Genomic DNA, 24,274 nt, shown 5'->3' with positions numbered 1-24,274 from the left:
TATTAAACTTTAACTTATAATCGAAAGTGATATTTAGGGTCTTAGCTTACTGAATCAGGTTGTAGCAAAATTAAGGCATCGAGTCTGGAATAGACAAACCGGTGATTGATATTATGAACAACGACCCATGGTGGAACGCTTATGAGCAAGTTATCAAAGCTGATCCCCTTTACATTACATCAACTCGTACGACCGGCATATGTTGTCGGGGATACCCGTGAAGATCCGGGATCTTAGGTCTTCAGCAACCAATGCTTGCCGTAAAGGGCGACTATGCTTGTCGTAAGAGGCGACTAACGGGATCGAGTAGTCAGGCTCGCTGGCTTGGTTGATACATGTCATCGTATCCCAGTTACTTAGATCGATGCTCATGATGTCAATCACTGGATTGTATTGTCCAGACTCGATTATTTTCAGACCGCTGTCAGTCATTGCATGAATATTACAGCGTTAAACAACAAACAAACAAACAAAAGGGTTGTCGGGGAGCTCTTCTTATCCTCAACCCAAACATGATTGGGTTTCTCATTAAATAGACAAGGTGCTTAAACTCCGGGCGTCATGCTGAATGTGTGCCTGGCACGTGGCTGTAGTTTGGTCTAGTTGTTTATGCGTTCTCCCCTGACGCCAAGAGCCCGGATTCGATTTCCCCCGCGGGTAAACGTTATGCTGACAATATTATTTCACATAAATGTTTCTAAAAGAGGGGTAAATCTCTACCCACACACTTAAACACTCATTTGCTGCAAAAACGTACAGTGATTGGCCTCGTTGATAAAGCACTAACTCGTGACGTTTAAAACCTATGATTGATCCCTAAAAAGACGGACAACGTACAGCGGACGACGTAAAGTGGCCAACGGACAACGAAAATCTCTCTTTGTGTTGTTCCCAGCGGAATATTTCTGAAACACTTCAACGTCAAGTTTTCACTCACACATTTTGAAAAGGCCCCAATACACTTAAGTGACCCACCTAAACCCCAAATCGTCTTACTGAATGAGGACGCTGTACGACATTGGTGGCCCTGTAACCACTACCATTTGAAAGTGCTGTTTGTAACACTGAACGAAGCCCCTACTAGGGGGCGCGGTATGTGGATCGCTAAAGTCATTTGACAAGTGCAATAAAGATAACGCGGTTGTATTTAACCAAATGTGTGTCATTAATCTCACAAAGCACCAGGTCTGGATCGAGATAAAGTTATTTTAATCTCTAAATGTCCTTCCTTGAGGGTTGCCAGAGTGGTCTTTTGTAAAGACGGGGCAATAGTATTACTCAAATAAGCCACGTGTCTGTCAACGCGTCATCTTGATGACAGGTATGAACTGACATACAGGGTAACAATATATTATTACGTAAACATGATTAGGGCCGGTAGCAGAAAACCGTAAGGCCTTACCAAGGATTAATACGATATCGAAGTATGTACATAAACGATATCTGACGTGGATCTGTTGCAGTAGACAGCAACCCAATGACACTTTATACATGATAAATTTAACCTGGAAGGATTTAAGAGAGTGAATTGTGGCATTGTAAAACATGAAAGTAAGTGTACTTAAAACCACACTTGAACATAAAGCTAAGATAAGACAGTGGTATGGAGAAGAGACTTAGAAACGGGCACAACAGAGAAGGGTCGTACAGAATTTACACCTACCCGTGAGCGGCATCAGTGTAATTATTCAATATTTAATAATTAAATTTTCGTTGTGTTCATTGAAATTCCTGCATTCTGTGTAGCTGAATTGGTTACGTGTTATTGCATTCATTTCCCAATGAATATAAAAAAATAAGCCACGCCAACCCAGGCGCACTATTTCTATTACTGCGGGGACCGCCTCCGTGGTCTAGTTGTAGAGCGTCCGCCCGGAGAGCGGAAGGTCCGGGGTTCGATACCCGCCGCGTCATACCAAAAGACGTTACAAGATGGTACTTGTTGTAACCCTGTCTGGCGTTCGGCATTAAGGGGCTAAAACAAGGACTGGTCGGCTCGGAGTCAGTATACTGTGTCTGAGTGGGGTATTCATGTAAAACTGCGGCATGGTATCTCAGTAAGCTAGCACTATAAATCGGCATCAGTCCGGACTAGAACAAGTAGACACACACACACACACACACACACACGTACTTGCACGTCGCTATATAAGTGCAATAATCTTGGACGCGACGTTAAACTCCATTTCACCTCACTTCACCTCTATTACTGCGGAATGTTTAGGAATCCCAATATTACAGTCGAGGGAATTCCCTTTCTGTTCACGTGTATCGTCATGCACAGGACATTTAGCGACATTCATGCATATTCATTGTCCAAACTACCCTTTGAAACAGAAGGCCGAGAATGAATGAAACAGCAAACGTGCAGGCTCGCTCAACTGTTTTTTCCAGCTCGCCTCAGTTCAACTTTCATGTCTTCGGGTTTCATTTCCAACTAGCATTTTTCCAAGTGTGTTTTCAGGGAAGTAATGTTTGAATCTGGCGGTAACTGACCATGTTATTTGAACCAGCCGTCTTCTCCCTGACTATTCCTTCCGGTTCGTTACAGTCTGACTGTTGCAGTTGATCTCGCCTCTTGCCTTAATTGAGAGGCCCAATGAACAGTGTTTTTGATCCTACACTCCGTTGATTGGCTACTGACTGTGTAGGCGTGTCAAGTTGTGTGCATAAATTAAACGATCACCTGATTCATGTCACGCCACAGTACATATTCATACACCTGGAATGTTTATCAATCTCGTTAATTTTGTCTGTTTTGAAATATACGGGTTTTGGGTTAAACTATTGTAGATAAATCATGATTTACGTTGTCGAATTTAATGATAAGCATTGACTGTGTATTTTTTCGGTTCATTGAGGTATGAATCGAAAAATCGATGTGCAAACTTTTGTAAGAATCCGGTACGCGGTTTTCATACAGTTTAAAAACTCAGTAATGTCCAGTGGATGTGTTGAGATAAAAACATTCTCAATCGATACCTAGATTTGATCGTTCATGCGATACCGAACCCTATATTCCCTGATGGATAATAGTCATAAAATCTCAACGCAACTCATTTTTGAATCTATGTGTTTGAGTGAGTGAGTATTGATTTACGCCGCCTTTAGAAATATTCCAGCAATATCACGGCAGTGGACACGAGAAATGGGCTTCACACATTGTACCCATGTGGGGAATCGAACCCGGGTCTTCGGTGTAACGAGCGGACACTTTAACCACTAGGCTACTCCACCGCCCTTTATGTTTGACATCACAGCTGTCGTTGTATGGTGAGTGAGGGCATGTTTGTGGCTGTCCGTGATATTACTGTTACAATATAGCGGCTTCTAAATAACCAAATCTGGACTGACGTGAATATTGAACCGCGACGTCAACGTTGACTGACACACATCAGCTAGGTCACATATTGGGATCACCCAAATATGCACGGTGTATTAGTGATCTGCCTCTGAACCCAAAGGCATCTCGATGAATGAGTGAGTGAGTGAATTTGTTTGTTTGTTTGTTTGTTGTTTAACGCCGCACTCAGCAATATTCCGGCTATATGGCGGCTGTCTGTAAAAAATCGAGTCTGGACAAGACAATCCAGTGATTGATATCATGAGCATCGATCTTGGGATCGATGACATGCATCAATCAAGTCAGCGAGCCTGACCATCCGATCCCGTTAGTCGCGCGTGTGTGTGTGTGTGTGTGTGTGTGTGTGTGTGTGTGTGTGTGTGTGTGTAAGTGTGTAAGTGTGTGTGTAAGTAAATGTGTGTGTATAGTATACTCCGTATACTGACTCCGAGCCGACCAGTCCTTGTCTAGCCCCTTTAATGACGAGCGCCAGACAGGGTAACAACAAGTACCATCTTTTAAAGTCTTTTGGTATGACGCGGCCGGGGATCGAAATCCGGACATTCCGCTTTCCGGGCGGACACCACTAGGCCACGGAGGCGCAGATATTTAGGCAAGAAGTAGGCATCCCCACTCTTATGCATAGTCAACTCCTGATGTAACGAGGTGTTAGTGTTCGAGTATTTGAGGTGATTAAATGGACCTTATTTAAAACTGACATGAACCCTAGACAGCTAGGCACCTCGTGTTGCGATTATGCTACGTAACGATACAGCTACAAGCTTGTGTATAAAGAGGCAATGAGACACAACATTTATTACTGACAAAAGCATTCTTATCTTTATATAACGATTAAAGGTTGTGTAGAAGTACGTTCACAACACACAGTAGGCGTGCACTTTGATACACGCCAACATTAGATGTCTCATTCAACACAAGGGGGACACAGGTAAGATGTTAGTGGAAATAGATCAGTGATATATGGACAGTCGCCCCAGCACTGGGGGGAGCGAGTACGTGGTTACATCTCACACCGGGACACATGTAAGATTTTAGTGGAAATAGATCAGTGATATATGGACAGTCGCCCCAGCACTGGGGGGAGTGAGTACGTGGTTACATCTTACACAGGGGGCTGGGGTGGGGTGGGGTGGTGTAGGGTGGGGTGGGGTGGGGCGGGGTGGACTGAGAGGATGAGCAAGGGGTAGAGTTGTGTGAGGGAGTGAATAAGAGAGTGATAAATATGGAGCTAAGCGCGTGCATGCGGGTGCTGAGTGAGTGAGTGAGTGAGTGTGTTAATTAAAGGCAGTAGTCGGGTAGGTGAACGAATAATTGTGTGAGTACTCGAATGAGTGAATGACTCTGTGTGTGAATGAGCGTCGAGTGAGGTTTTAACCAACGTTAGTCATGACAGATTAACCATTGTCAAATTAAAAATCCGCTGTTCTTTACCTTCTTTTGAGTAGACTAGTTTATATGACACTTTCAGCTGTAAATGTAATCGTAACAGGAGCAAAGCATACAGTGATAGATATGGAGAGCACAAATGTTATGATCTGAAAACTTCAGTATTATATCCCTAAACATTAAACGCATTGGTATTCATCGGCAATGCACGAGTGGCCCACTCGTCTTAGGTTGACTTAGATTCGCTGTGCAGAGTTGCGTCCCTTGGGCATGCCAGAAACCTATGGTTGTGGGTTCGAATTCCGGTTGGCCCTCATTGCTTCTTGGCTTATCAGTACCATACCCGTGCACGTGGGTTTCACCGAAGTAAACGTCCTGCTTCACTTCGGGCTTTCCTCCCACATTAAGCTGACACGCCGCGATATAACTGGATTACTGTTAAAAGCGGCGTTAAACCCAACTCACTCACTCACTCACTCACTCACTCATCGTACAATGGTCATCCTTGACAGAACCTGCAGAAGCCTTCATGTTGCGTTTCTATCATGCTTCAGTATAGAAGCGTTCCACTGACAAATATTTAGCCTGTACCCTCATCTGTAAGTCTACATTCTGGTGGATACAAGAAGTAGCGTCTTTCTAATTTTCGTCCGTTCTCTTACAAATTCGAAAAGCCGTATTGGAGCTGATTTTGCATTACACATATAAGACTACGGGACTTTATTCAATAATTGATTCATTCAATGAAGTCTGGCATAGTTGACTAATGGACTACTACACCAGAACATGGGTATTAGGTCTGCCGAAGTTGTCACCGTGACCTGTCACAGAGGTATAGGGTTTAATCAATCATACCAAATAATGAGGAAAAAAAACAAACGCAGAAAAGATTTCGATGTTGCTCCAATGAATATTTTTGCGGAGTGGTTATGAGTAAATTCATATTCATAAGCCTGTTTATATAATTAAAGTTAATTAATTGACTCAATATAAATACCAGTATTCTGAATATCTTACCATAACCCGAGGCTGTTAACCTTCTGGCGCTTTACATGCGGCTTGGGTTGTTTACTCCCCAGGGAGTTGGGAATGAAAATCGTGAACACTGATCCATTGGCGGGAGTTACAATGTAGCGCATTGAGCAGGCATGTATTTGACGCATTTGGAATATGCATGTTACGTGTGAGATCCCTTAAACTATGAGACCCTGTGACTTATGTTAATAGTATGAAATAGACTACCCACTACTTCCCCCTCCATCCTCACTAATTCCACTGGGGGCACGGGTGGCCCATTCGTCTAAGGCGCCGCGATTCGCTGTGCAGAGTTGCGTCCCTTGGGCACGCCAGAAACCTATGATTGTGGGTTCGAATCCCGGTTCGCCCCGATTATGTTTCTAGGTTTGTCAGCACCATACCCGTGCTCGTGGGTTTCACCGAAGTGGTAAACGTCTGAGACCTGCATCACTTCGGGCTTTCCTCCCACATTAAGCTGACACGCCGCGATATAACTGGAATACTGTTAAACGCGGCGTTAAACCCAACTCACTCACTCACTCACTCACTCACTCACTCACTAATTCCACTCCATCCTCTCTACTTCCCCTTCTATCATTCCTTCCCCTTCATCCTCCGCACTTCAACTCCATCCTCCATACTTCCCTTCCATCATCCCTACTTCCCCTCCATCCTCACTATTCCCCCCCCATCCTCCCTACTTCCCGACCCGTGAATATCTGGGGTAGAATTGGTCTTCAGCAACCCATGCTTGCCATAAAAGGCAACTTTGCTTGTCGTAAAAGGCGACTAACGGGATCGGGTGGTCAGACTCGATTATTTTACAGACCGCCGTCATATAGCTGGAATATTGCCGAGTGCGGCGTTAAACAACAAACAAACAAACAAACAAATAGTATGAAATATGTAAGCTGAAAGGTCAGCTGAGGAAATTTCTCAGCCAATCTACATTCCACAGCTCCACATGACCTAACAACACGTGGTAACGGACACGCTTAGCATTCTTGAACAACAAGTCGTCATTAGAACAACATAATTATGCTGAAATGACAGCGATAACAACAGGTGTCGACAACGCTTCCACAGTGCTAAGCCGTTGTAAATAGCACCTTGTTCCTGTAGGCCAATATGTCGGCCGAAAACCGGATACATACACGCGTCAATTACCCGTCAGCGACCCGGGACAAATAGATCAGAACCATTAATTCATCCAGTTTATTCACTTATCTTTTTTAAATGAGTCCAGGGCTCACTTGCACAAAGCGATCTTAGCGCTACGACTATTGTAAGCCTATGTTAAAGTATGGGAGTTAAGATCACCTTAGCGCTAAGATCGCTTTGTGCAAGTGGGCCCTGGTGTTTATTCTTTCGTTGGAACGTGCAAATTGTAACCTATATAATTAAAACAACTTATCACATTAGAATAGCAATACATTTTGAAAAAATGCTTTATTCAAATTTACACGAAAAAGTACATTAATCAATTTTGGAATGTTTGACAGCTTGTATTTTAAACATAAAAACTGGGATAGTGAAATAAATATATTTATATATTTGGTCAAATTATTGAGCACATTCATTTATTCGATAACCAACGCGTTGTTTTTGTTGCCTGTAGTACACGTGTGTCAGTGGTTCGTCACGTGACCTATACACGACCAGTTTACATATTTGTCGTTGCTTAAATGCGTGCTCCATTATGACTCGCATAACTATTTCTTTCTTTTTTATTGGTAGATGGTGTCCTTGTGATACGTCTATTAGTTGTTTATAGGTCACTGAAACCATAGATATATAAATACAATAGACTAAAGTCTACATATTGGCATCGGTAAGTTTTGGGGGCATTGGTGGTCCAGTTGTCCTGTGCCCCAATTCCGCGTGCAGAGTTGCGGCCCTTGGCGTGCTGGACCAACCATAGGAGGTGAGGTGAAATGGGGTTTAACGTCGCGTCAAAGATTATTGCACTTATATAGCGACGTGCATGTACGTGTGCGTGTTTGTGTGGCTGCTTGTACTAGTCCGGACTGATGCCGATTTATAGTGCTAGCCCACTGAGATACCATGCCGCAGTTTAACATGAATACCCCACTCAGACACAATATACTGACTCCGAGCCGACCAGTCCTTGTTTTAGCCCCTTAATGCCGAACGCCAGACAGGGTAACAACAAGTACCATCTTTTAACGTCTTTTGGTATGACGCGGCCGGGGATCGAACCCCGGAACTTCCGCTCTCTGGGTGGACGCTCTACCACTAGACCACGGAGGCGGTCGGACGGAGCTCAGGTTCGCCAGGCGTAATGTTTCTTGGTTTGTCAGCACCACACCCGCATGTGGGGTGTACCAAAGTTGTAAACGTGTAAGACATGCATTCTCGGTGGTACTAAATCCAACTCATTCATTGGTGAATCGTAAATTTCTAAGAATTTCTAAGAATGTATTATCGAGATTCTAACATTGAGTGAGGTCGGATTTACGCCACTATGTGTAGCGTGTCGGTTATATCACGGCGTGTCAGTTTAAAGTGTTGGATCAACCCAAACTACAGGCAGGTCGTAGGGGTCCTCTGCTTTGTTGAAACTCCAGTGACGGGTATATATGATGCCGAGAAACCAATACTCATTAGATATTCTTACCTGGTATTCAAACAGATTAGTGTGTTTAATGTGTAGGTGTTTCATGAGTAGGTGTTTCATGTGTGTTTCACGTGTAAGTGTTTATGTGTAAGTGTTGCATGTGTAAGTGTTTCATGTGTAAGTGTTTCATGTGTGTTTCATGTGTAAGTGTTTATGTGTAAGTGTTTATATGTAAGTGTTTATGTGTAAGTGTTGCATGTGTTAGTGTTTTATGTGTAAGTGTTTATGTGTAGTGTTTCATGTGTGAGTGTTTCATGTGTAAGTGTTTCACGTGTTTCTTGTATAGTGTTTATGTGTAAGTGTTTATGTGTTAGTGTTTATGTGTAAGTGTTGCATGTGTTAGTGTTTCATGTGTAAGTGTTTCACGTGTTTCTTGTGTAAGTGTTTATGTGTAAGTATTTATGTGTAAGTGTTTCATGTGTTAGTGTTTCATGTGTAAGTGTTTCATGTGTAAGTGTTTCATGAGTAAGTGTTTCATGTGTAAGTGTTTCATGTGTTAGTGTTTCATGTGTAAGTGTTTCATGTGTTAGTGTTTATGTGTAAGTGTTTATGTGTAAGTGTTTATGTGTAAGTGTTTCATGTGTAAGTGTTTCATGTGTTAGTGTTTCATGTGTTAGTGTTTATGTGTAAGTGTTTCATGTGTAAGTGTTTATGTGTAAGTGTTTCATGTGTTAGTGTTTCATGTGTAAGTGTTTATGTGTAAGTGTTTATGTGTAAGTGTTTCATGTGTAAGTGTTTCATGTGTAAGTGTTTCATGTGTAAGTGTTTCATGTGTTAGTGTTTCATGTGTAAGTGTTTCATGTGTAAGTGTTTCATGTGTTAGTGTTTATGTGTAAGTGTTTATGTGTAAGTGTTTCATGTGTTAGTGTTTATGTGTAAGTGTTTCATGTGTTAGTGTTTATGTGTAAGTGTTTCATGTGTAAGTGTTTCATGTGTAAGTGTTTCATGTGTTAGTGTTTCATGTGTGAGTGTTTCATGTGTTAGTGTTTCATGTGTAAGTGTTTATGTGTAAGTGTTTCATGTGTTAGTGTTTATGTGTAAGTGTTTCATGTGTTAGTGTTTATGTGTAAGTGTTTCATGTGTAAGTGTTTCATGTGTAAGTGTTTCATGTGTTAGTGTTTCATGTGTGAGTGTTTCATGTGTTAGTGTTTCATGTGTTAGTGTTTATGTGTAAGTGTTTCATGTGTAAGTGTTTATGTGTAAGTGTTTCATGTGTTAGTGTTTCATGTGTAAGTGTTTCATGTGTAAGTGTTTCATGTGTTAGTGTTTATGTGTAAGTGTTTATGTGTAAGTGTTTATGTGTAAGTGTTTCATGTGTAAGTGTTTCATGTGTTAGTGTTTCATGTGTAAGTGTTTATGTGTAAGTGTTTATGTGTAAGTGTTTATGTGTAAGTGTTTATGTGTAAGTGTTTCATGTGTTAGTGTTTCATGTGTAAGTGTTTCATGTGTAAGTGTTTCATGTGTTAGTGTTTATGTGTAAGTGTTTCATGTGTTAGTGTTTATGTGTAAGTGTTTCATGTGTAAGTGTTTCATGTGTAAGTGTTTCATGTGTAAGTGTTTCATGTGTGAGTGTTTCATGTGTTAGTGTTTCATGTGTTAGTGTTGATGTGTAAGTGTTTATGTGTAAGTGTTTCATGTGTAAGTGTTTATGTGTAAGTGTTTCATGTGTTAGTGTTTATGTGTAAGTGTTTCATGTGTAAGTGTTTCATGTGTAAGTGTTTCATGTGTTAGTGTTTCATGTGTGAGTGTTTCATGTGTTAGTGTTTCATGTGTTAGTGTTTATGTGTAAGTGTTTCATGTGTAAGTGTTTATGTGTAAGTGTTTCATGTGTTAGTGTTGCATGTGTAAGTGTTTCATGTGTTAGTGTTTCATGTGTTAGTGTTTCATATGTTAGTGTTTATGTGTAAGTGTTTCATGTGTAAGTGTTTCATGTGTTAGTGTTTCATGTGTTAGTGTTTCATATTGTGGGGTTTCATGTGTTAGTGTTTCATGTGTAAGCGTTTATGTGTAAGTGTTGCATGTGTTAGTGTTTCATGTGTAAGTGTTTCACGTGTTTCATGTGTAAGTATTTCATGTGTGTTTCATGTGTAAGTATTTCATGTGTAAGTGTTTCATGTGTAAGTGTTGCATGTGTTAGTGTTTCATGTGTAAGTGTTTATGTGTAAGTGTTGCATGTGTAAGTGTTTCATGTGTAAGTGTTGCATGTGTTAGTGTTTCATGTGTAAGTGTTTCACGTGTTTCATGTGTAAGTATTTCATGTGTGTTTCATGTGTAAGTATTTCATGTGTAAGCATCTAATATTTCAAGTGTAAGTATTTCCTGTGTAACCATCTAATATTTCATGTGTAAGTATTTCATGTGTAAGCATTTCATGTGTAAGTGCTTCATACTTCATGTGTAAGTATTTCAAGTGTGTTTCATGTGTAAGTATTTCATGTGTAAGCATCTAATATTTCAAGTTTAAGTATTTCCTGTGTAACCATCTAATATAATTTCATGTGTAAGTATTTCATGTGTAAGCATTTCATATTACATGCGTAAGTGTGTGATGTGTTTCATGTGTAAGTACTTCGTATTTTGGTGTTTCATGTGTATTTCATGTGTAAGTGTTTCATGTTCTATGTATCATTGTCTCATGTGTAAGTATCTCATGTGTAAGTATTTCATGTGCGGTTCATGTGTAAGTATTTCAGGCATTTAGAAAGAGCCTGTATTTCAAGCGGTGTAAAGTCACTGTTATAAACATACGGGAACATCACCAATGATTGTATACAAAATAAAACCTTCTTAATTCGGACTATACCGTTCATAATAGAATCGTCCGGATTAACGAATTTCTGCATTCACGAATAATGCATGCCCAGTAATGTTGCCTTTGACTGAAACATGACGTTCCCAGGTTGTCCGGATTGCGAGGTTTCCAGATTAACGGGGGCCGAACTAACGCGATTCCACTGTGTAATCAGCAACACCATCCACAGCAAACCCCAGGCTGTGACCATTATCTGCAGCAGCTTTTAAACATCTTCATGTAAGCTGCTGCCAGTACAAAACCACATTGACCCGTCAGTTGTCTTGTTCGTGAATGTCACATTCCGGCCATAACGGAATTCAATTTCAAATCGTTATTACGTTTACTGTTAGTTATAACTACTAATCACGGTGTCCAGATGGCCCAGGTTCTATTGTGGAGAGTCTGACGATGTTTCCAGATGTCCTCTAATTAAGCATACTCCGGGGAATCCCGAGCGCTCTGAACACTTAGCACCAATCCCTACGCGATGGGGGTATGTGGTAAGTGAAAAGGCTTTGAGGCTCCCGATAGAGTCGAATATGTCAGTCATTACAACGCTTGCGCTAAATGGTTTGATCTCTGTGTCAATATCAACAAGTTATTCAATCTTGCATATTCGATTATTTACAGGTTTAGTTTAATGTTCCTCCAGCGTAAAACAACATTCATTCAACTATGCTGCCATTCGCTTGGCAGTAACGGTTGTCATGAAGTTGCAATATAGCAGACTGCCAATAACTGCAGACTGCTGACTGACATAAGGAGAGTACCCGGGTTTGCTACCAGGAATACAGCCCTTCTGACAATCTGGGTAATGCAGAAGGCTGACGTATTTAGGAATCTTCACATTCTCCGAAAAGTTCTGGGTGGGTTCGACTCGCTGTCTGGGCTGCGTGTAAAGGGGGCAAGGGCCCTGAGCTGTTGATGAGCCTAACCAGTCTACCTGTGCCTGAATCACTCAAACACTCTTTGCTGCATTTATTTATTTTAATATGTACATGATGATGATGATGATGATGATGATGATATTTAGCACTTGAGGTGAAATGGGGTTTGACGTCACGTTCAAGATTATTGCACTTGTGTGTGGCTGTCTACACTACTCCGGACTAACAAGCGTGTGTTTTATAGCCCACTGAGATACCATGCCGTAGTTTAACATGAAAACCTCACCCAGACACAGTATACTGACTCCGAGCTGATCAGTCCTTGTCTTAACACCTTAATGCCGAGCGCCAGACAGGGAAACAACAAGTACGATCCTCTAACGTCTTTTGGTATGACGCTCGACTGAACGATATCTGTGTAGAGTCAGGAATTGTTTTCTGAAGCAGATTTCACATGTCCAAAGTGAACAAAGCCTAGAATCACGTGTACCAACCACGCTCGTGGCCTGTTTTGGCCACGCCCACTGAACTCGTGTGAAGAGGCAGGCCCACGTAGGTGACCACATCTTGAATCCGACACCCTGTGAATGACGAGGTATTCACTGGCAAATATCCAATATGATACGATATTATACCGTTATTCAATGACAAATGTCCAATATGATACTATATTATACCGTTATTCAATGACAAAAATCCAGTAAGATACTAAATTATACAGTTATTCAATGACAAATATCCAAAAGGATACTATATTATACCGTTATTTAATGACAAATATCCAGTAAGATACTATATTATACAGTTATTCAATGACAAATATCCAATATACTATATTACACCGTTATTCAATGACAAATATCCTATAGGATAATATATGATACCGTTATTCAATGACAAATATCCAATATGATACTATATTACACAGTTATTCAAAGACAAATATCCAGTAGGATACTATATTATACCGTTATTTAATGACAAATATCCAAAAGGATAATATATGATACCGTTATTCAATGACAAATATCCAATATGATACTATATTATACCGTTATTCAATGACAAATATCCAATAGGATACTATATAACACCGTTATGCAATGACAAATATCCAATATGATACTATATAACACCGTTATGCAATGACAAATATCCAATATGATACTATATCATACCGTTATTCAATGAAAAATACCCAATATGATACTATATTACACAGTTATTCAAAGACAAATATCCAGTAGGATACTATATTATACCGTTATTTAATGACACATATCCAAAAGGATAATATATGATACCGTTATTCAATGACAAATATCCAATATGATACTATATTATACCGTTATTTAATGACAGATATCCAAAAGGATAATATATGATACCGTTATTCAATGACAAATATCCAATATGATACTATATTATACCGTTATTCAATGACAAATATCCAATAGGATACTTTATAACACCGTTATGCAATGACAAATATCCAATATGATACTATAAAATATCGGTTTTCAATGACAAATATCCAGAATGATACTATGTCACACCGTTATTCAATGAGAAATATCTAAAATGATACTATATTATACCGTTATTCAACGACAAATATCCAATATGATACTATGTCACACCGTTATTCAATGACTATTTATCCAATATACTATATTACACCGTTATTCAATGACAAATATCCAATATACTATATTACACCGTTATTCAATGAAAAATACCCAACATACTATATTACACCGTTATTCAATGAAAAATACCCAATATGATACTATATTATACCGTTATTCAATGACAAATATCCAATAGGATACTATATAACACCGTTATGCAATGACAAATATCCAATATGATACTATATAACACCGTTATGCAATGACAAATATCCTATAGGATACTATATCATTCCGTTATTCAAAGAAAAATACCCAATATGATACTATATTACACAGTTATTCAAAGACAAATATCCAGTAGGATACTATATTATACCGTTATTTAATGACACATATCCAAAAGGATAATATATGATACCGTTATTCAATGACAAATATCCAATATGATACTATATTATACCGTTATTCAATGACAAATATCCAATAGGATACTTTATAACACCGTTATGCAATGACAAATATCCAATATGATACTATAAAATATCGGTTTTCAATGACAAATATCCAATATGATACTATATCATACCGTTATTCAATGACAAATATCCAATAGGATACTTTATAACACCGTTATTCAATGACAAATATCCAATATGATACTATATAATATCGGTTTTCAATGACAAATATCCAGTATGATACTATGTCACACCGTTATCCAATGACAAATATCTAAAATGATACTATATTATACCGTTATTCAACGACAAATATCCAATATGATACTATGTCACACCGTTATTCAATGACTATTTATCCAATATACTATATTACACCGTTATTCAATGACAAATATCCAATATACTATATTACACCGTTATTCAACGACAAATATCCAATATGATACTATGTCACACCGTTATTCAATGACAAATATCCAATATACTATATTATACCGTTATTCAACGACAAATATCCAATATACTATATTACACCGTTATTCAATGACAAATATCCAATATACTATATAACACCGTTATTCAATGACAAATATCCAATATACTATATTACACCGTTATTCAATGACAAATATCCAGTATGAGGTGAAAGCTCAGGTTATTGCTTGCCCCGGGGCCTGATTCTATAAAGAGGTCTATGATAAAGTATGGGCGTAACGGCAGCAACTGTTACAATACGCCAGAGAACCAATAAACATCGCAGGTGATCTTGGTGTGACTGATTGACTTACTGTCAATTTAAAACTGTTGTTTCCGCTCATCCTATCCCTCCGCGTCCATACACAATGGAAACACACAACAAGGTATAGGAGAGAGAGAGAGAGACAGAGACACAGAGAGAGACAGAGCGAGATGGGGAAAAGAGAGACAGCTGCAGAGAAGAGAGAAACAGAGACATGGAGAGACAGAGAGAGTGAGTGAGAGAGAGGGTGTGAGAGAAACGCAGAGAGAAGAGAATAGAAAGAGAGACAAATAGAGAAGAGAGACAGAGAAGATAAAGAGATAGTGAGAGGCATGTGCAGAGAGAGAGAGAGAGAGAGAGAGAGAGAGAGAGAGAGAGTAAAATCTGCAATCACAGTTATGTCATCAGAGCATTCACATGTTTATCCACATAGGCAGACAGTATCGCTACGCAGGCCAAAGCGGAGACTTGCCTTGTTAACCGAGAACTTAGGTAGTGGCATGGATCGTTGTGAGAATTTTTTGCTGTTCCCCAGAAAGATGCACAAGCTACTAATGAATAAAGCCCAGTCGGGGCTCGTCTGTTGTAAATCAGCGGACAATAATGTGTCCAGGTTGACCAAGCGTCTCATGAAATAACTGTCATGAGTTAATTTCGCGAAATAGAGCTTTTCAAAATCCCATCCCAGATAAAAAATATAATGCATTCCAGTCAGTGATGTGTCAGATGTGAAATGTTTTGAGAAAAACACACAGATAGTGATTTGTTCCTGATAACGGTTTTTCTATTAATCTTCCCCATTCCGTTGATTTGAGTCTTGTCTATATGATGGAATGTGTCGCGATTGATGATCTGGGTGACTCACTCATCGCACAACGAGGAGCAATACATCATGGTAGATACTTATCTGATGGGCAAGAGATGAAGACTCAGTTTATCGTGTCAGTGGAAGAGTGTCATCCTTATTCTACTGCCTCGAGACCTGTGACCGGGGAGGAATGATTTAAGGTTTTGCACTGGCACCCACGTCTCACGTCAACACACAGGAAGGTGCAAGTGGGTACAAGGTCTCGATGTCGGCATCTTCCCGAGGCAAGAGAGTTAACTGACTTTAAAAGTCCAGTTTCCACCCTTGCCGAACTAGACTGGAATTCCTGGGCTCGATCGTAGCACCACCAGTGGCTGTTACGAGTTAAATCCCTTCTATGCCTCTCCTATGGACCAATCAGATTCCACCTCTCGTATCACTTGCATTTGCTTCAAACAAAATGGCGGCGCACGGTCAGAACGATCTGATGGACAATCAAGATCTATATTGTGAGAAAACGGGTTTTATATCGCGAACTGCATCAAATCACGTGAGCACCTTGATTAAAAACATGAAAAGATTTAGAAAATATCTGTTGACGACGAGTTGGCGGTGAACATGCTGTGCAAATCCAGCAATCGACCGATATCTGCATGACAGTTTACGAACCGGATTTCGATTTCGGTGCGCGATTTTGATTGGACTATGCATAGGCTCGTTAGTCCAGCCAAAATATAACTCCATAATACCAGCCTAGTTCGGCAAGGATGGAAACTGGACTTTTATAGTCAGTTAACCCTCTTACCTCGGGAAGATGGATATCGGAGAATGTGAATGCAGTTTTGGTTTTGGTTTTAAACTGCACTAAGCAATATTCCCAACATGTCATGGCGGTTTGTAAATCGTTTCTGGACCACGCAAACCAGCTGTTGAGACAATGAGCAACGACCTTCCCGTCGGGGCACGATAAGCAACCAACCCAGCCTGCGAGACAGACCACATGATTACCATATTGCGATAAGCAGCAAATTCCTGCATCATTCGTTTAATAAACCTTTTTTGATCAGTGAACTGTTTTCAGACAGGGTGGTCGTGTAGCCCCCCCCCCCCCCCCCCCCCCTCTCTCTCCCCTTCCCTCCTTCGCCCCTCTCCTTATCTCCTTCCCTCTCCTCCTCTTCCCTACTCTCTCTCTCTCTCTCTCTCTCTCCGTGCCTCCCTCTCTCTATTTCCCACTCTCGCTCTCAACAACAAAAAAAGAAATAACTATATAATGCTTAATCAATAAGTATGCTTTTCCGACGCGAATGCTGATTTAATATTTGAGTGAGTGAGTGCGTGAGTGAGTGAGTGCGTGAGTGAGTGAGTGCGTGAGTGAGCTACCTTTCGGTTTTTGCATGAAGAGTAATTCACCTATATCACAGTATACCATCTCTTCGTGTGACTGATGAACGCAGACAATTGGAGCTTCTACGTTGCTTTTTCAACAAAATGGCGACAAATGCACACCATGAGTTAAAATGGCGTTTCAACTACGAAGTATAATTTTCATCGTTATCTACAAAATCACGACGCCGGTGAAACACCTGTTAACTACAAACAGTATCGCCTTCTGTTCAAACATGTAAAGCTGCTGCCTTGTGGAACTGGTTAGATGATTGTCTTTCTCTCGTTTTAATTGTTTTGTACAACAGTATTGGGGTTGCCTGGAGGTTATCATGTATTCATGTCCTATACAATGTACATATGCGTGCACAAACTAACAACATGATTTCCTGTTTAATATTGTTGGTTATTTCCCGAAAATGTTTGAATTCGACCTCCTGCTATGACGGTCAATACGACGAATGTTTATTCTTAGATCATATGGTCTTTTATTAGGTATATTTCTTCACGGTATATTAATAGTGTTGTTGAAAGATGAGCATTAATGTGAAAAAAAGTATAAAAAATAACAATAACTTGACGTTCAATATATAGCAGCTTGCATTGAAACATGATCAGAGGTAATTTAATGAGTTAAACACATTACTGTGAATAAGTGAGTGAGTATGGTTTTACGCCGCTTTTAACAATATTCCAGCAATATCACGGCGGGGGACACCAGAAATGGGCTTCGCACATTGTACCTATGTCTGAAATCGAACCCGGGTCTTCGGCGTGACGAGCGTACGCGTTAACCACTTGGCTACCCGACCGCCCCTGTGAATAAGTGAGTTTAAGAGAAATGATGAAGGGAGAGTGAATTTTGTGAGTGATTGTGTTGGTCTCAGTAAACACCACTTTGAACAGTGGAGTAGGTCAGCTAAGACAGCGGTAGACGGGCCTATTGTGACGCAGGTTTCAGACATTTATTAACTTGGTAAAACGCCACGAGCACGGGTATGGCGTTGACAAACATAGAAATAGAAACATCGAGTTCACGATCATAGGATTCTGGCACGCCTAAGGGACGTAACTCCACTCTGCCTTGACTACCCCAGCTAAATTCTAGTTTTCGTCACCCCACCATGACCTCCCCCTTAACGATATTAACTGACGGGCAAAAGAAAGTATACACTTGAAATTGGATTTGACCAACAAATTACAAACGTTATCAAAACGTCACTTGGCTGAAAACAGAAACTCTGCAAATTAAGGTCCAAAACACAACTTTTATACCCGTATTAAATACATCACCAAATAGCCTATCTACCTAGTGTACAGTACATCTGTGTACTCAAAAGAACCCACTCATCCGATGGTAGATGACCAGATGGTGGAAATACGAATACGTAGAGACACCAAAAACACAAGTGTCACAACTTGCTTGTGCTGTCACTCTGGCAAGTGACTTAGTTCAAATGTGCCTCTGTTCACCCAGCAGGGAATGGGTACCCGGTATGTCAGGTGGATGTAAAAACCCTCTAGCGCCCCTGGGTAGCTCAGGTTGTATACTCCACAGGGAGTTGAGAATGGTAACTGGAATGCAAACGGATCCACTGGTCGGAACAAATAAAACCGCATTTGAGCAGATGCTAGTACCTTGATATCTGTGGTATACGTATATAAATGTGGAGTATAATGGCATAATAATAACATGTATATATGATGCTAAATATATTTTTTCATCCTGCATCCTCACCACCAGAGAGCACCCCCTCCCTCCCTCCCCCCACCCCCAATGTTTCGTCATCCCCACCCCTTGTCCGGCGGTCGCCCCACTCGTTGGTATTACCGATAAATATGTCATTGTGATAGGCAAACATTCCTTAAGTCTTATCAGGCAGTAAATATCGCACCTAGTTCCAGTTTGACAGGGAGGGGCTCAGTCGTTAGCTGCGTGTGAACGAGGTGTTGGTCTGCGGTCGGCGCGCCGGACCAAGTCTGTTTAACTGTTGTTAAATCATTGACCAACTCTTTCATTCTGCTACCGCATCTAGTTTCGTACTGCGGTGACTGCATCTGTGCACCCTTGTAGATAAAGCGTTTGTTTGCTAGGTCTGTGTTTGTTTCCAATGTGAGGTTGGTAGGTTACGAAATGTGTTGTTTACAACGACGCACAGAAAATGTCAGGGTAAATGTACTAGATATAGAACACGTGATTTACTATCTAGATGTGTTTACAAACACGTAAATAACTACCCTTATGTAGGAGGTTAATCCTTATATTTATTTATATTCCCAACGTGATTGGTGACATATAACGAATTTCAAGTGTGCTTGCTATGTAAAGGGTAACTTATTTACACCTTAAAAAATCGCTCAAAAAGATTACAGCTCTTAGGAATCTTATATTAACTTGAATCTCCACATACACAACATGAAGTCGCTTCTGTTTTAGAATCCATATCGGTGAATACAAAAACTATATAGGACACTTCATACTTTCATCTGATGTGATACCGAACACTAATCCATTGGTTTCTGAGCATACCACCCTCGCGTTATGAAAATATGACGAGTCAGGGTCAATGGTAATAAAATATAATAATAAAAACTAATTCAAAACTTACTTCTCGGGTTGCTGTGTTCGATGTAGGCAGGACACTTAATGTTGGTCTTTTGTCCAGCGGGGGTGTCATCAAAACACCCGAAGCCGTCCCAGGTGCGGGGACAGTATTGTCCCTGGGGGTCGGGAGGGGGGAGACGGTTCTGGCGGTGACAGCACTTGAGGGCGGCATGGCAACAAGAGGTCCATCGTTCACAGTCCTCGGCATTCAGGGCCCCACATATGACATCAACCACGGTGTTGTTTTCTATGTCAGGTAAGAACGTCGTGCCGGACTGGTAACGCGAGCCATTCACAGCCACAAGTTCGGGTTTAGGGAGATTCGCCCTTAACTCAAACTGATCTCTGAATAGGTAGGAGAAACACATCGTACACGACCACACCTTGAAGGTGGGGAGGGGGAGAACCCCATACCTGTCCCGACACGACGTCACTGCCCCCTCCCCTGATGTAAACATACACGCGAAGAGCAAACCCCAGGACAAAACACCTCTCACTTGGAGCATCGCTGATGTTTTACAATGGTAATCCGATACAGAAAATCAGCTTTCTCTGACCACCTCATTCATGATTGTGAGTGAACGACAGCAACGACAGGGAACGTTGACGACTTTAATCAACTGGCTTTATCCGTCGCGCGTTTCCTTTGAATAATCAACTGGCAACGAATCGCAGCCGCCCTCTCTCTCTCTCGGCTGAGCGCTGTCGGCGTGTTCAGCAGTGAGGTTCACAGTCACGCAGTAAATACATCATTTAACGGCGGAGCTTCATTGGCGGTAGCCTGAATAACCTCGAATCATAATGATATCCTCTTGTGTCATTCACAGAATATATAACAGCCACTTCGTCACGGTCGGGCTCGTCGCTTTGTCTTAACACTCAAGAGACTGCCTCTTCGGCACTTTAAACTCCCATACCCATGCTTAATGGGACTTTCAGAACATTTGAACACATATTTCCAGACAGAAGTTTTCTCTTAATGGATGTTCGTTTCCTTTACTATGAACAATGTCATTAAAAGTGAATGAGTTTTAATCGATGGCACTGTTGCAGAGCTTGTGATTGCGTGAAGGATGATGCAATATTCACGACATTAAACGTCATTCTGTGTTACTGCATCAGTATAACGGTACTCCTGATGACATTCGTCGTCGACTGTAAGAAATAAAAAATATACATTCAGATCCATCACAACAAAACGAAAATCAGTCGATACAACACATGCATGAGTACATTAGTAAGCAGTTTAACTCCATACAGGTATCGTTGTTTGAAAAACAATCGTGATAAAATAGTAAAGTAAAACATATGTATATTAGGAGTACGATTCCTGCACGTGATGTTTGAAGAACACGGGGAAAATACTTCATCTATAAAACGCAACAACACTTGAATCTACGTCACTGTGTGATTCATCTGCTAAAACTACACGGTATTTCACAATTGGCAGTTTTATAGTGTAAGAATGACCACATGTTTGAATATCATCGAAGATGTTAATGACGTGTTGCGTAATAAAATGATATATAGCCCGTTTTTATTGGATGAAAATGCTTATCACCCACATGTAACACATAGCTGTCTGAGGCGTTACAGGTCATATACAGCGTAGATGTGCTGATCTGACAGAAGCCGGGTTTCTTGGTAATGACAGTAGTCGATACTTCATTGTACAGTAGCCGTACGTTTCAGATTTACAGACAAATAAATGCGATTAGAATTTTACAAAGGTAGGTAAATGTGTCATAGATTAATGTGTGTGTATGTGTTTGTGTGTGTAAGTGTGGGTGTCTGTGTGTGTTTGTGTATCTGTGTGTGTTTCTGTATGTTTCTGTGTGTGTCTGTGTGTGAATGTGTGGGTGTCTCTGTGTGTGTGTACGTGTGCGTTTCTGTGTGTGAATGTGTGGGGGTCTGTGTGTGTACGTGTGCACGTGTGTGTTTCTGTGTCTGTGTGGGTATGCGTGTGAATGTGTGGGTGTTTGCGTGTGTCTTTGTGTGTGTGTGTGTGTGTGTGTGTGTGTGTGTGTGTGTGTGTGTGTGTGTGTGTGTGTGTGTGTGTGTGTGTGTGTGTGTGTGTGTGTGTGTGTTGGTGTGTTTGGTTATTGCCGCACTCAGCAATATTTATATGCCTCGTTATATATTCATGTACCTGTTTGACAAGCAACAACCAGACGTGATGATCATCTACCGTCGGATGAGTGGGTTCTTTTGAGTGCACAGATTGTATGTACTGTACACTAGGTTTGTTTGTTTGTTGTTTAATGTCACACTCGGCAATATTCCAGCTATATGACGGCGGTCTGTAAATAATCGAGTATGGACCAGGCAAACCAGTGATTGACATCATGAGCATCGATTCACGCACTTGGGATACGATGACATGCATCAACCAAGTCAGCGAGCCTGACCACCCGATCCCGTTAGACAACTCTTAAGAAAAGCATGGGTTGCTGAAGATCAAGTCTAACACGGATCTTCAGGGGTCGAAATAGTGATTGTGTGAGTAGAGTCGTAAGCCATTTTACACTATTTATTTATTTAAGTTTAATTTAACGTTTCCAGCAATATCACAGCAGGGGTCGCCTTGAATGGACTTCATGTATTGTACTTGTGTGGTAAAACGAGCTTTCAGCGTGAAATGTGTACACTTTCTCCACACCGCTCCTTCATTTGAAAAACAATATATACGCCCGTTGTATAAACTCTTACAGGAGGTTCACGATACGGTTAAAATGTGATGTAACCTACCTTACGCTCCGACGAGAAAGTTGACCAACACAAAATTATATAACCCATCGCACAAACGTAATATTTCCTCTTGTAACTTACATATGTGTTTGATCAATCACAATAACTTGTCCAAATGACAAGGTAAGTGCCCTTAAAGCTATGTATACAATATATAAGAAAATATCCTACTGTACCTACATGTACGGGGGTCTTCTAATCAGCCCTTGTAAAGTATTGATTCGAGACGGTTAACCCCCAAGGGTAGGCTTGACTTTGCTATTTGCTAACGATAAGATTCAATATCACCGTGTAACCTGTGACCCGAACGGTCTTTATGAATAAAACGGGATTGATTGAGTTGGGTTTTACGCCGCTTTGATCAGAGTTTTATTTATATCACAACGCGCCAGCGTAATGTCTGATCGAAGTCCGAATTCACGAACATGGTTGACATTACCAACCAGAGTGGGGCCAGTGAGCGACTGTGATGGCAAACCAGGTGACATAATCGGGGCGTGTGACGTGATGAGTGGTTCCAGTCAGTACGTCGAACACCGGTGTTATACCGGCCATCTTCACGAGGCAAGAGGTGACTATGCTTGCCGTAAAAGGCGACTATGCTTGCCGTAAAAGGCGACTATGCTTGTCGTAAGAGGCGAGTAACGGGATCGAGGGGTCAGGGTCGCTGACTTGGTTGATGCATGTCATCGATCCCAATTGCGTGGATCGATGCTCATGATATTAATCACTGGATTGTCTGGTCCAGACTCGATTATTTACAGACCGCCGTCATATAGCTGGAATATTGCTGAGAGCGGCGTTAAACAACAAACCAGCCAAATCCCGAGGCAAGGGAGTAAACTGACACATGAAATCCAGTTTCCACCCTTAACGAACTTAGCTGGAATTATAGAGTTATATTGTGGCTGGACTAACGAGTCTATGCATAGCCCAATCAAAATCGCATGACGAAATCAACATCCAGTTCGTAAACAACATGGATTTCAATCTGCAGATGTCGGTCGACTGCAGGATTTGTAAGGATGTGTGCCGTCAAGTGGGCGTCGACAGATCTTTTCTAAATCTTTTCACGTTTTTAATCAAGGTGCTCACGCGATTTGATGCCCTTTTTAAGAGGTAAGACCTTTTGTATTACAATATATATCTTGATCATCCATTAGTGTGAGTGAGTGAGTTGGGTTTAACGCCGCTTTTAACAGTGTTCCATTATATCACGGCGTGTCAGCTTAATGTGGGAGGAAAGCCCGAAGTGATGCAGGTCTCAGACGTTTACCACTTCGGTGAAACCCACGAGCACGGGTATGGTGCTGACAAACCTAGAAATATAATCGGGGTTAACCGGGATTCGAACCCATAATCATAGGTTTCTGGCGTGCCCAAGGGACGCAACTCTGCACAGCGAATCGCAGCGCCTTAGACGACTGGACCCCCCGTGACCCCTCATCCATGTGATCGTCTTGACTGGGCGCCGACATTTTGTTTGGAGCAAATGCAAGTGTTATGATAGGTGGCATCTTATTGGTCAATAGGAGGGATATAGAAGGGACATAACTCGTAATATACACTGGTGGCGCTAAGATCGAGCCCAGAAATTTCAACCTAGGTCGGCAAGGGTGGGAACTGGACTTTCAGAGACAGTTAACTCCCTTGCCTCGGGAAGATGAATACAGACGAGCCACCCATACCTGAAGTTATATGTTTTTCGGGTGTGTGGGGGTCGGGGTGAGGGGTGTGGGATGTGGGGTAGAGCGCTGGTAATTGTGTAACAACAAGCCAGACTAGAACAACGAGGGTGGTTTGCCTGCAG

The 24,274-nt window shown here is 41.1% G+C and overlaps 1 protein-coding gene across 2 annotated transcripts in view; it reads right to left on the bottom strand.

Annotated features, from left to right (window-relative positions):
* Window positions 1-20,902, bottom strand: part of LOC124120014 (calcitonin gene-related peptide type 1 receptor-like) — a 152,085-nt gene extending 131,183 nt beyond the window's left edge. Inside the window, exon 1 of one of the 2 annotated variants that reach the window (XM_048391580.1) lies at window positions 19,721-20,902. In XM_048391580.1, coding sequence (XP_048247537.1) covers window positions 19,721-20,222 — 502 coding nt within the window. In that variant the 5' untranslated portion in view covers window positions 20,223-20,902. The remainder of the gene's footprint in view (window positions 1-19,720) is intronic. The other variant, XM_048391579.1, reaches the window with a different exon arrangement.
* Window positions 20,903-24,274: the final 3,372 nt, after the last annotated feature.

Source organism: Haliotis rufescens, unplaced genomic scaffold (genome assembly GCF_023055435.1).
Source record: "Haliotis rufescens isolate VD_foot unplaced genomic scaffold, xgHalRufe1.0.p SCAF_91, whole genome shotgun sequence".
NCBI classification, from domain to species: domain Eukaryota; kingdom Metazoa; phylum Mollusca; class Gastropoda; order Lepetellida; family Haliotidae; genus Haliotis; species Haliotis rufescens.
Note: the sequence above shows the minus strand (reverse complement) of the source record. Positions and strands in the feature narration are given on the sequence as shown.